Source organism: Ipomoea triloba, chromosome 2 (genome assembly GCF_003576645.1).
Source record: "Ipomoea triloba cultivar NCNSP0323 chromosome 2, ASM357664v1".
Classification (NCBI taxonomy): Eukaryota; Viridiplantae; Streptophyta; class Magnoliopsida; order Solanales; family Convolvulaceae; genus Ipomoea; species Ipomoea triloba.
In genome coordinates, this window is record NC_044917.1 from 18635672 (window position 1) to 18649410 (window position 13739).

The 13739-nt window shown below is 35.9% G+C and overlaps 1 protein-coding gene across 1 annotated transcript; it reads right to left on the reverse strand.

The window, feature by feature from the left end:
- Nucleotides 1-9149: 9149 nt before the first annotated feature.
- LOC116010865 lies at nt 9150-10724 on the reverse strand. The gene has a single exon (XM_031250364.1). The coding sequence runs from the start codon at nt 10722-10724 to the stop codon at nt 9150-9152; it is 1575 nt and encodes a 524-aa protein (XP_031106224.1).
- Nucleotides 10725-13739: the final 3015 nt, after the last annotated feature.

Below are 13739 nucleotides of genomic sequence, written 5' to 3' on the forward strand. Positions count from 1 at the left end.
TATGTAGAATGATGTGTATCTTAACACGTTGTTTCTAATAAGTGTTTTGTAGAATGGTGTGTTTTAATCCGTCCTCTGATGCATTTTAATATGTAGAAAGGTGCATATTTTAGAACATATTTTCTAATATGTGTAAATAGTGTATGCTTATAATATGACATGAGGCATGTTGTGGTACATTTTAATACGTAGAATGATGCGTTTTATCATGTATATTGATGAATTTTAAGTGAATAGGTGCATTTGGTTATAGTGTGGAATGATGTATTTTATTGGTCCTCTAGTGCATTTTAGTACGTAGAATGGTGCGTTTTGTAACATATATATATGGCGCGTTGATTTGATGAGTTGATCTGATCTAATGACTAAAAATAGGCCGCACGGCCACACCTAATGACCAGGCCGCACATGATGACGCCTATATATATATATAGATATATAGAAGTCTGTTCAAATGTGGCCGCGCCTTTCCGTGTGGCTGTGCGGTTTACACCACTCAATGTTACGAAATGCATCACAATGAAAAAGCATAAAAACACCTCATAGCTCCCGTGCTTCTAACTGTGCATTTCTGAATACTGTGTGGTGTATTTTCATACCTAGTGGTGTGTTTTTGGTGATGTGTATGCATATTTGTGTGGTGCATTTCTTAATATTGAATGGTGCATTTCTTAACATTGAGTGGTGTAAACCGCACCGACCACACCTGAACATGAACCTATATATGTATATATATATATATAACTGAACTCAAAATATAAGAAACTGATTTACAAGCTGTGACGTGTTAAGAATAAAGTGAAATTAAACGATGATTTTTCTTTTACCATTTGGTCTAATTTCCCAATATGCTGCAACTTAATTAACTGGGAAAGAAAGAGGGAATAGTATTTTAGCTCCCGTTTCTAAAGACGCGTACCCCAAGGTCTATGAATATTTAAGTCCAACTAATCACTCCATGAAAGGATTGAGAAATGATAGAGTTACCACTAGTTTTGTTCTTAGTAGTATTTTTAATTATTTTAATTCCCAACTATTATTAACTTTTCCACTTTTTGTCCATAAAATACTATTTCAATTCTAGTCAAACTGGTATTGATTTACTTTTTTTTTTTAATTAGATAATCCAAACTTGATCGGTCTAATCCTAAATTCACAAGATCTCGCGCTTAGAGCCGCTACAGAGATAAATCACGAGTAGCGCAATCAATCCATCAGTTGTATAATGGATTCGATCCAATCCTACCAACATCCTTTATGAGCCTTTTCGTCATGCTTCTAATAGAATTCGAACCCCACATTATTGACTCTCATCATGACCTTTGATGAACCAATTACGCTAAGTCCTGGTGGACTGGTACTGATTTACCTTGTGGTTTTTTGCAACAGAAAAATTAAAAGGATTATCTCGATCAATGACAATTATAAGATTGAGAAATGATAAGCGGTAATTAATCTGATCTCTTTCATATAGAAATAATTAACGTGTAACCATCCAGTACAAAGATCATAGCAGCCATGATCTTAATATACTATAAAACATAGTATATATGTAGTTAACACACATACAGAGAAAGAGAAATGCGTTTTATTCTTCATAATGATTTAGTGCAGAGATATATAAAGTAGGATAGATGCATGAAAGGAAATGGAGGCCAGTTGGATCTGTCATCAGCATTTGGGGAGTGAAACCTTGCAGGCACTAGCGACTTTCTTGCCAGCTGAGAGATACTGCTTCAGAGTAGGATCCTTGAGGTATTGGCAGAAGCAAGGCTTCTGTTGTTTAAGCCTCTGACAGCAGAGATCGGATGGTGGGGCGTTGGAGGTGAAGGCGCTTAGGCAAGGAGTCAGCTGATTCACGTCGCATGCCGCCCACGAAAACTGGGCTTCTGCCAACACCACAAGTAGCACTGCTACAATCATGAGGTTGAAGGCCTTCATTTTTGGTACTCAAGTGGGGGATAGGTATATTTGAGTATGTAAGAGGAAGCTTGGGGATGTGATGCATCTTTGGCTTAGTGTTTGGGCCAATTTATAGAGAGAACTTTGGTAACAAATGGTAAAACGTACTAGTAATGTGAAAAGTTTATTTACTGCATATATATATTGGGTTTATCGAGGCAAACCCCACTCCTCTTCCGAGTATGTGAGTAAACCCTCGCCCTGTGATCCTAGCCGGCAAAGGACCACAAAGAGGTTAACCAGCCTAGGTTGCCCATAGCTGACCGGCTCAAACCCGGGTGGCAGACGGTTTCGAACTCAGGACCTCACGGCCGCGAGCGTCTTGGTCTTGCCACTCAGGCTGCCCTTACGGGCACATATATATATGGTTATATGTTAATGATGCAAAGGAGGAAAATCTCTCTCTCTCTCTATCCCACTCACTATGTTGGGCACCGTCACCTACTGGCTAGGTGGGATGCTTGGTTTCATCAAGTTTCACTGTTGTAGGGGTGTAAAGGTCAACTAGGATATATCATGTACTGTGCAGAGTGAGGTTGACATGCTTGAACATACACCAACACATACGGCTATTGCATTTTTTTCCTTTTTCCTTTTTCTTTTTTGATGCATATTACTTTTACGATTCCATTTTGTTTGCAAAATCAGCTCACAAGCATTTGATTCATGACTTTTTGTACCCTATTGTTAAATTTGATATACATATTTATTTGTTTATTTTGCTATTCTACTATTTGGTGGGATGTAAATTTTTTTATATTAATTATAAAACTCATTACAATGTAATAGAGTGAATTGTATTCATGGTTGAAAAAATCACTAGACGCGCTCTTGAGGCGCTCGGGGAGTGCCTAGCGCCTAGGACGCCTAGGCACGGATTAATTGGCGCCTGTGTATTTTTTTATTTTTTTATATTTTTTTTAAAAAAAATTTGTTTAAGTATTTTTTATTTTTTAAACATTAGTAATTATAAATTATATAATACTTTAATAGCTAATACTAAAATATTAAATATTAACCTAAAAATATCTAGAGTTTGTACAATTTAGGGTTATTTCACTCAAAACGATTTTGTTTTGAGAGAAATAACCCATTAAAAAAAGAACAATAGTTAATTAGCCGATTAGGTGCACCTAATGTTATAACTATGTGCACCTAATGTTATAATTAGGTGCACCAAGGTTGCACCCATGTGCATGAATGTTAGCAAGGTAAATTACTTGCACTTGTAAGTGAAAATATGTGTACAAGTGCAATACATTTTACTTGCACTTGTGCACCTACAGGGAGCTTGCTCTCGGGTTCGAGTTCGCTTAGGTCCTCCTTGCTCCGCTCCTCCGGGTTGATTTGCCCCGCTCCACTTCCTAATATATCCATCAATAAAGGTTGGTTCTCGTGCGAAATATCTCTCAGGTCAACGGCTCAAATCAATGAAAAAAAAAAGCCGTACCCGGGATCTGCCACTATATTTATGTATGTATGTATTTATATATGTATGTATGTATGTGTTTATTTATTTATTTATGTAGATAACTCATATACCATATATATCACATCATAAATTTCCCTCAAGAAAATGACAATTAATAACTATATTAATACATTTCATTTCAATTTGAAGAGTAGTCATTTTTAGCGTTGGCAACCACTAACAAACATAGTTATTAGCTAATAACGACCTTGGTGCACCAATGTCAATAACCTGGCACATTAAATTACACGCAATAATATACCGGAATGGTATTTATCTAATTTGCACCATTAAATAATAGTTGGCACGTCTCTCGTCACCCACAGTAGTCACAATAATGTTGGAATGTAATATAATGAAAATTTTGCAATCAAATTGTGAAATGTTTATAATTTTATCTAAGATCTCCAAAATATCTAAATCTTTCAACAAATATATATATATATATATATATATATATATATATATGTAATCATAATGTAATCATCACTCCACCATACACCTGTCACAATATCATTAGCTCCACAATTCAAATTGTCCCATCATTTTATCTTTTTTTCCCTAAAGTTTGAATCCCCATCTTAGGGCTCTTCACACCGTAACCCAACAAAACATGTGGTAAACACTAGTCCTGTCTTCAACAAAGCATGTGGGAAATGCGGTAATAGGTTTTTTTCTTTGATTTTTATGATTTTTTATTTTTATTTTTATTTTTTTACACTAGTCTTGTCTTCAACAATTAATAATAATAATAATAATAATAATAATAATAATAATAATAATAATAAAATAAATAAAAAAAACTAGCAAATCATAACTTGATGACAAAGGTGCATGATGCATATATACATGCATTATGCATATATAGAAGAAACTTCTTCAATTCCCATGAATGCAACCTTATTAAATGTGAACATGTCCCTCAATATTGACAGGTGTGTTTGCTGGTGCATGATTTTCCACTTCATTTGGACACCCATCACTTTCTTCTATCAAATGTGACAAATGACAATGTGTTAGATCGGAACCCTCAAAATGAAATGTACCAACTTAAATGTGACAATAGTCAACATTGTAGTGCTTCGTGAATTTCTATACCCTCAAAATGAAATGTACCAACTTAAATGTGACAATAGTCAATATTGTAGTGCTTCATGAATTTCTATACCCTCAAAATGATATGTACCAACTTCTATGACAATAGTCAATATTGTAGTGCTTCATATGCTAATATCACCTTTTCATCTGCTGCTAAAGAGTTCTACTAGATGTACTTCGTATTTCTATTCTCCCACTTTTACTTCATGATGTGATAATTAATGATTAATTATCTTCATTCTATGAATCTCAATGAAAATGACAGCATCCAAATTTTTGTGAAAGGAAATAAAAGTTGAGATTAAAATTTAAGGGTAAAAATTATATTTTTGATTCTGAATTATCCACAAGAATAGAATTTGAGTAACTCATTACCAACCGTATTCCCAAAAACCAAAATCAATTAATTAATTAATATCTCATGGCGGATTAGTTACACCATCGTTGATAATTGTACTTACATGCTTAGTGTTGGATGGTTGTAGATAATAGTTTTTCAATAATTTTTTTTTAGATGGAGAAAAAAATTATTACAAATATATTCACAAAATATAGAGTTTTATTATTAGTCAATTCATGAATGATTCATCTTAAATAAATTACCATACGGACCTCTATGTGAGTAAATTTACCGACCTCACTTCCATGTCAGTAGACATACCAACTTCTATGTTAGTGGACTTTTCGGCTAGGATCACTCAACTGGCTATAATGCACATAGGTCAAATTGCACTAAAACATTGAATCCAACCAATTAGCTAGTTTAACCCATAGCCTTATAAACTCATATTTGCTCTCTTGTTTTATCAATGCGGGATTCTTAACACTTCCCCTCAAGTGGACAACCGGGCCATTTTGAATCCAACCAGTTGACCACCAACCGGACCCTCCCCTGAAATGAAAGCTCTGGACGCCACCAACGTGGACCGAACAAGCGGGCTTACAACACCCATATGAAAGCTGGCCACCAACGTGGAGTGGGCTTATAACACCCATACGAAAGCTTGGATGCCACTAATACCCATAACCGGGTGTACACAAAGTGGACCGCACGCCACCAACCCATAACCGGGTGAACACGAAGTGGACCGAACAAGCTCTGAACCATGTTATAATTTAAATTTGGGCTAGGATCACTCAACTGGACTATAATGCACATGGGCCAAACCGCACTAAAAGATATAATCCAACCCAATTAGCTAGTCTAACCCATAGCCTTATAAACCCATATTTGCTCTCTTATTTTATCAATGTGAGATTCTTAACAGATAGGTCAATTCTGCCACCACTTCACAAACTATCATATCAACACCTGCACATGTCATGGTCGACCTAAGTGTCCAATTAATGGGTTTCATGTTAGCCATGTCAACACTTTGCCATCATTATATCTCCTTACAACTTAGTATAAACATAACGAATATTTTTTAGAACACTTAAAGCTAATTAAGTTCTAAATCACTAATTTTTATATTAATTTTTTAATACAATCCTTTTTTTCTTTAATTTTATTTCAAGCATGTTTTAGTATTTCTATTATTTTCTAGGTTTAAATTAATGGTCAACGGGCCAAAGGCCTTGGGGTCAAGCGGGAGGTTTAACTAACCAAAATTGTGTAATGTCGGTTTTTTTTTTCCACTGGAAAAGCTAAGTTAATTTTTTAAAATATATATATCTATTTTTAAATATTGATTTGGTTTAGTTTAATTTATACATACAGATGATTTTGCTCACTTTTTTTTATGGGTTGCTTGCTTTTCAAAATCTATGTTATGATATTTTCGGTAATGATATAATTTTAATAAGTGAGACTGAACTATGTTCTGTATTTTATTTTTCTTTTATTTTTGCTAGACTGCTAAATGTGTTTTTTATTTAAATAAAAACGCATCATTCTTAAATTTGATTAAATTAAAAATTAGTGTGGAACATATATATTTTTGACTGAAATGGATTGTGAACAACTGGACACCTCTAATCTAAAAATTAAACAGGAATATTTATTCAAACACAACTGAAATGAAACAGAAACTAAATACTAAAAAAATTTATATTTAAGCTTTGAGTTAAGAAGAAATATATAGACTCGTCTTTATCCTAGAATTTATAGTTTTATCCTAATTACACTCAAATGATTGATTTTATATGTATTATTAATTTTATTATCTTTTCCGGTGTACGAGTCTATATATTTGATAAGCCATGAAATGGCTTATAATTGTGCTTTGTATATTCTTAATTTTGCTTGAATATTAGGGAAGTACGGTAGAACAATGTTTAATTTGATGTGTTTGTGCTTATAGGAAAGAAAGAATGAGCATAGGCATGCAAACACAAGCTGAGAAAGATGACAATTATGGGGGATATCAAAGCAAAGAGGTGCAAAAAGGAGGCTCGAGAGCATGTGGCACGGAGCAATGGAGTGAAGAAGGAGTTCAAAGTGCCTTCTGGGGGTGGTCACGATGGACGGCGTGAGTTCCACCGTGACCTCGCTGAACAACTCTCGGATGTAGGCAGTCACGTTAGTAGTCAAACCGTGACCACAAGTGTGAGACCTAACATCCGTGACCTGGTCTAGCACTTCATGATGGAAGTCACGTCGTGACCTCCGTATCGTGACTTGCTATACCAACTTGCGGATCCTGGGAAATACGCTGGTAGTCACGCCATGACCACCAGAACCTAGGAACCCGAGAGCTAGTCCAGGGGTTCACGATGAAAGTCACGGCGTAACCTCCATTGTGACCACGCGTCAAGTGGCGATCCAAAATAAGTTATTTTGGCGCAAATTTAAGAATAAATAGCACGGGGCTGTTATTTTTACCTCACTTTTCATTTTTTTAGTTTCTCTCTATAGGTTTTCTTCCATAGAAACACTCCCGAACACTTCTGCATTGTAATTCATCAACATTTGTGAAGATCTAGAGGTAGAATTCAACTTGCAAATGTTTTTCAACATCAAATTTCAGATTTGATCTTTCAATTTCTATAATCAATGATAAGTTCTCTTCTTTAATCTTTGCACTCTATTTTTCTTGTGATTGTGATCAGTGTTGCAAAAATCCCGCCTATGCGCCGATTAATCCCCGCCTAGGCGTTAGGCGCCGGTCGACCGCATAGCGTATCACCTTAAATGGTGGTCTAGGCAGCTGGCCGGCTAGGCGACCGCCTAAGCTGCCTAAGCTCCACCTAGGCCGCCTAAGCGCCTCCTAGGCCGCTTAGGTACTGACTGCCTAGGGCTCCTAGGTGCCGACTAAACCTCCTAGGCACTGGCTAGTCGGTCAATTGACTATTGTTCTTTTTTTTTAATGGGTTATATCACTCAAAACAACATCATTTTGAGCAAAAAACAGTAAATTGTACAAACTTTAGATATTTTTAGGTTAATATTTAATAATTTAGTAGTAACTATTAAAGTATTATATACTTTATAATTATTAGTCTTTAAAAAATTAAGAATACCTAAAAAAATTTTAAAAAATAAAAAATAAAATAAAAAATACACGGGTGCCTAAGCGCCGATTAATTCCCGCCTATGCATCCTAGGCGCTAGGCGCTCCCCAAGCGCCTGAGGAGCGCCTAGTGATTTTTTCAACCATGATTGTGATTGAAATGTTCATTACTTCAATTGATTCTTTGATTTACCTTTTTAGAATGACTAGCTAAACATTTCTAGGGATTTAGATTGAACTCCCTTGAATGGATGTCAATTGCCAATGTGATTTGAATTGCAAATTTATAACCCATTAAATATTTCTATGTTTTCCGATGTAAAGACGAGTCTATATATTTGATAAGCCATGAAATGGCTTATAATTCTGCTTTGTATATTCTTAATTTTGCTTGAATGTTAGGGAATGTTAGTGATTTGAGTGATATAACCCATTAAACATTTCTATGTTTTCCGGTGTAAAGACGAGTCTATATATTTGATAAGCCATGAAATGGCTTATAATTGTGCTTTGTATATTCTTAATTTTTCTTGAATGTTAGGGAAGTACGGTAGAACAATATTTAATTTGATGTGTTTGTGCTTATAGGAAAGAAAGAATGAGCATAGGCATGCAAACACAAGCTGAGAAAGATGACAATTATGGGAGATAATCAAGGCAAAGAGGTGCAAAATGGAGGCTCGAGAGCATGTGGCACGGAGCAATGGAGTGAAGAAGGAGTTCAAAGTGCCTTCTGGGGGTGGTCACGATGGACGGCGTGAGTTCCACCGTGACCTCGCTGAGCAACTCTCGGATGTAGGCAGTCACGTTGGTAGTCAAACCGTGACCACAAGTGTGAGACCTAACATCCGTGACCTGGTCTAGCACTTCATGATCACTAGTACAGAAATAGGCATCTGCGTCCGGAGTTTTGGACTATCTGCGTCCGGAGTTGCCCCGGACGCAGATAGCAACTAGCTTCGTCCGGAACTGGGCAGTTCCGGACGCAGCGTTATTTTTTTTTATTATATACCAGCTGCGTCCGGAACTGGGCAGTTCCGGACGCAGCTGATTTTTTTTTTATTAAATATCAGCTGCGTCCGGAACTGCCCAGATATTTTTCGTCTTACCTGGAATATTCAACAATGTCCCGATAATGCTATCACAAATATTTTTCTCTACATGCATTACATCAAGACAATGTCTAACAGATAAGTGCTCCCAATATGGTAAATCCTAGAATATAGACCTCTTTTTCCAAATACCCTTCTGACTTGTTTTTGAAGTTTTTCCAAACACAATATCAATGTTTTTGACTCTTTCATAAATGACATCCCCTGATAATGGTGAGCGAGCCACTCTAGTCTCAGATTTTTCATTGAAAACTTTTTTCTTCTTTCTATAAGAATGGTCAATATAGGTAGAAAGGTTCGATGACTCATGAACACATTATTCTTACTATTGTTTAGCCAAAGATCATCTATTTCATCTTCACAAATAGGGCATGCCTTAGCCCCTTTAGTAGTGTATCCTAACAAGTTATCATATGCTGGGAAGTCATTGATTGTGCAGAACAACATGCCTCGCAAGGTGAAGTTGGTTTGGCTATGAGCATCAAACACCGCCACACCTTCATTCCACAGTATCTTTAAATCTTCAATAAGCGGTGTCAAGTACACATCTATGTCGTTTCCTGGTTGTTTAGGCCCAGATATTAACAAAGATAACATGATGTATTTACGCTTCATGCATAACCAAGGAGGAAGATTGTAAACTGGTAAAAGAACTGGCCAAGTGCTATGGCGACTGCTCATGTTACCATGAGGATTCATTCCATCTGTGCATAGTCCAAGCCAAAGATTTCGATTTTCGGAACCAAATTCAGGAAACGTCATATTAATGTTCTTCCATAGAGGAGAATCGGCGGGATGTCTCAACTTTCCATCTTCTTTTCTACCAACAGCATGCCATTGCAAATTGTTTGCATCATTTGGATTTGCAAACAAACGCTTGAACCTTGGAATCACCGGTAGATACCACAACACCTTCGCAGGAGCACCTTTCTTCTTCTCACATGCATCATCGTATCCTTTCCGTTTATAACGCGATGCTCCACACTTCAGACACACATGCAAGTCTTTGTATTGTTTCCAATACAAAATACAATCGTTTGGACATGCATGGATCCTTTCAATGTCCATACTCAACGGACATAACATTTTCTTTGCCTCATAAGTTGAACAAGGAAGTTCGTTATCATCAGGAAGCATGTCCTTTAAAAGTTTCAATAACTCCGTGAAACTCTTATCACTCCACCTATTCTTTGCTTTTAAGTTATACAATTTAAGCATTGATGATAACTTTGTAAATTTACTACATCCAGAAAACAAAAGTTTTCCACAATTTTCAAAAAAAGTTTCAAACTCTTGAGGCAGTTCATTCAAATCCCCTTGCATATCACGCATCAATTCATCTAGCCGATCATTGTCTTCATCAGTTTTATTAGTATCTTCTTTACATTTATCTTTCTCTACATCTAATTCGACATCATCTGTACTAAAAGGTACATTCTCACCATGCCATATCCACGGGTCATATCCTTCTTTAAAACCACGACGTATCAAATGACTCTTAATTTCGTCAATCCCACGAAACTTTTTTAGATTTCTACAATCACAACAAGGACACACTATATATTTTTCACCAATTTTACTTGCATATTCAAGTGTATTACGTTTCTTATACATCCAACTCCGATCCATATCTCCTATTGTCACACACACATTTATAATATGATAAATGAATTAGTTTATTTGAGCTACAACTTAAAGGCACAAGTACAATAATTGAAAATTTAAAACACTACCAAAAACTAATTTTGGTTAATTTTGGTTATATACTTTATTGAGTATTTAGTTATCACGGTTGGAAATATTTATTTTTCCGACCACCAAAAAGTGGCCGGAAAAGGGTGATTTCCGATCGGAACAACAGTTTCCGACCAACTTACCGACCACTTTATGAGTTTGGAAAAAAAGCCCTCGGTATTACCGACCACTAGTCTAGGTGGTCGGAATTACTGAATTCTTTTTGAGGACGTCAGAAACATTGATGGAAATCGTCGGATAAAGAGAACTATTTCCTACCACTGGTGGTCGGAATTACCGTCCACTAGGAAAAATTAAAATTTGAATTACCGACCACCGGTAATATTTATAACTAACTGAAATCTTACTGCATATACAATTGTTAAATATCCTAAAAATCATGTTATAATAATGCAAATTTGAACACCAAATTTTTAAATTCAACACTACAATTTTAAATTCAACACCAAAATATTAACAATTCAAGGGAATCAAACATTAGTCAATCATTTAAATCCAAAGTGTAGCAATTGCTTCACTATAAAAAATACAGCTATTGTTTGCAGCTATGTTTCACCATCCAAGACAGATTTTCAAATCATTCAAATAATTAATATGCTATCTAATCTTGACTAGAGGGGATAGTGTATCATCATCGGAGGTGGAGGGGGATAGTGTATAGTCATTGGAGCTATTCTTGTTTGGATCTTGATCAAGACTACCAAGATTTTCACTAAAGTTGGCAAGTGTTGCTTCCATTTTCTGGACGATATCATGGATCCTCCGATTTTCCTCATGCATATCTTGTTGCTGCTGTTGCATCACTTGATTTTGCTCCTCTAATTGCTTAATTCGAGCTTCGAAAGATGAATGTGAAGTTGATGGCCCTATATTGGATTTCCTGTGTATCATAGCTTCGGGGAAGTAGTATGCGGTACCCGACCCAAATCCTGAAACGTACCCCCTTTCCTCAAACCACCAGTGGCCTCCAGCCACACTGCTGATTCTGCCACTTGAGGTTGTGTTTGCTTCAAGTTGGTCACAGTTTCTTGAAAAAATAAAACAAGAAATAGCTTCATAATAGATCCACAGACAATGTGTGATAAAGACCATAATAAGTGGATAGTGTAGACAAGAAAAAAGAAGGAAAGTCAGAAGGAAACTCTTAGATCATAAACGCACAATAGCTAGTTAATGCTTTCATCTCAAAAGGCGAATGCTCTAGTTGCACAATATACATTGTTTAAACTTTCTCAACCTCATCAACTAGTTCTATTATTTTTGTCTTAAATCTATTGTTTTGATATAGAGGACAAAATTTATTCTTTCAGCTTACTGTTACTTGTGCAAAGAAGAGGAGTTTCGTTAATGAGACATGAAGAGAGAAGCAATATATCCTCTAATGGAGAATCATGTGTCTAAAACCTGCATATACCTCCACATTTTGTATAAAGAATATATCATAAGGTTGATCATAACATGCTGCATGTCTGTAGTTAATGTTATATTAAGCTCTCTATTAAGGGATTTACATGCAGACACCTTTTAGAGGAATGTTCTTAGACACTAGAACCCAAATATGTGGAATTCTAGAAAATTTTCAGATGGTTAATGTTGGTTGAGCAGTTTCACTAACAATGAATATAGTATGTATTCAGTTCTCAAAACAACATTATGCTTCTTTTTGTTTGGAATGTGTCGCATAAAACCCCTACTTCAGCCAAAAGAGGAGGGGAGGGGGAAAGAAAGTGAAAAACTAAAAGAAAAATCAATGGGGGAGGAAAATGTTTCTGTTCTCCAGAAAATTTGAGCCTGTTACATGTGCAGAGGATGGCATGTTTGATGAGTTAAACAACTAAAAAATCATTTTAGCAATGACATGCTCAGAAAAAGCAGTTAGAACAAAATCCCAAATGTTTGAGTGTCACTTAAGTATGAAAACTGTACTATAGAATCCTGAAATATCATATCAACACCACAAAAGTATGAAAACTATAGAATCCTAAAACTCTAGAGCAAAAATATGATCATTACTTCATAAGGTATATAGTCCTTGGCATCTAATATCAATATAACACAAAATTCAAAACAACTCTTTTCAAGCCCTAAGTGAAAAACTTAGACTTCCGTGTTCTAGGTCTAAGATTGTAAAAGAGTCTTCCAACTATTAAATCCAATTACTAGATTTGTTAGATGACCTTTAACTATTTACGGATCTAGTGCAATGAAATGAACAAAGATATTAAGCAGATAATGTGCCAAAGGATAATAAAGTAGTAAGGACACCAAGAATTGGTAACCTAGTTCGGAATCTCAATTCCTACATCTGGGGGGCATCACTCTGATTGCCCAACTCTTCATTGATCAATTCTGAAAATGTACCACAAGTTTACAATAGAGAATCACGCAGCAACTCTAGAAATCTTCATCATCACCATTCTAGAGTTCAGCCTTGAAGAGTTGAAGAATACTTGATCTCCCGATCTTCTTGAATTGAGGCTCCCCCTCAATCTTAGCGCAACTGGCTTTCAGAGTGATTGCTTGCCCAAAACTTCATGAAGAAGATGCATCTTGAATCAAAGGTAAGCTTTGTCAAGATTTCTCGTTATCACATATGAGGAAGCTTTTTCGTTCAGATCATTCGTATGCTCTGGATGATCATCGATCACTGGAAATTTTCCTCATATATATCTTGCCCAGATTCGGTTAAGTTTGAAGCCTTCGTAACTGACTCTGATTCCTCTTCTTGTCTTCCTTGTCTTGGTTCAGTGTTTCGTTCAGCAAGCTGTCTTTAAAGCCTTCTGACCCTTTTGCTGAACTATAGGAAATCTAATACATCATAAGAGAACCTGTTTTTTGAACTATCTGCTGAACTAACAAGAATTGTCACAAAGACTTGTTACAACTTAG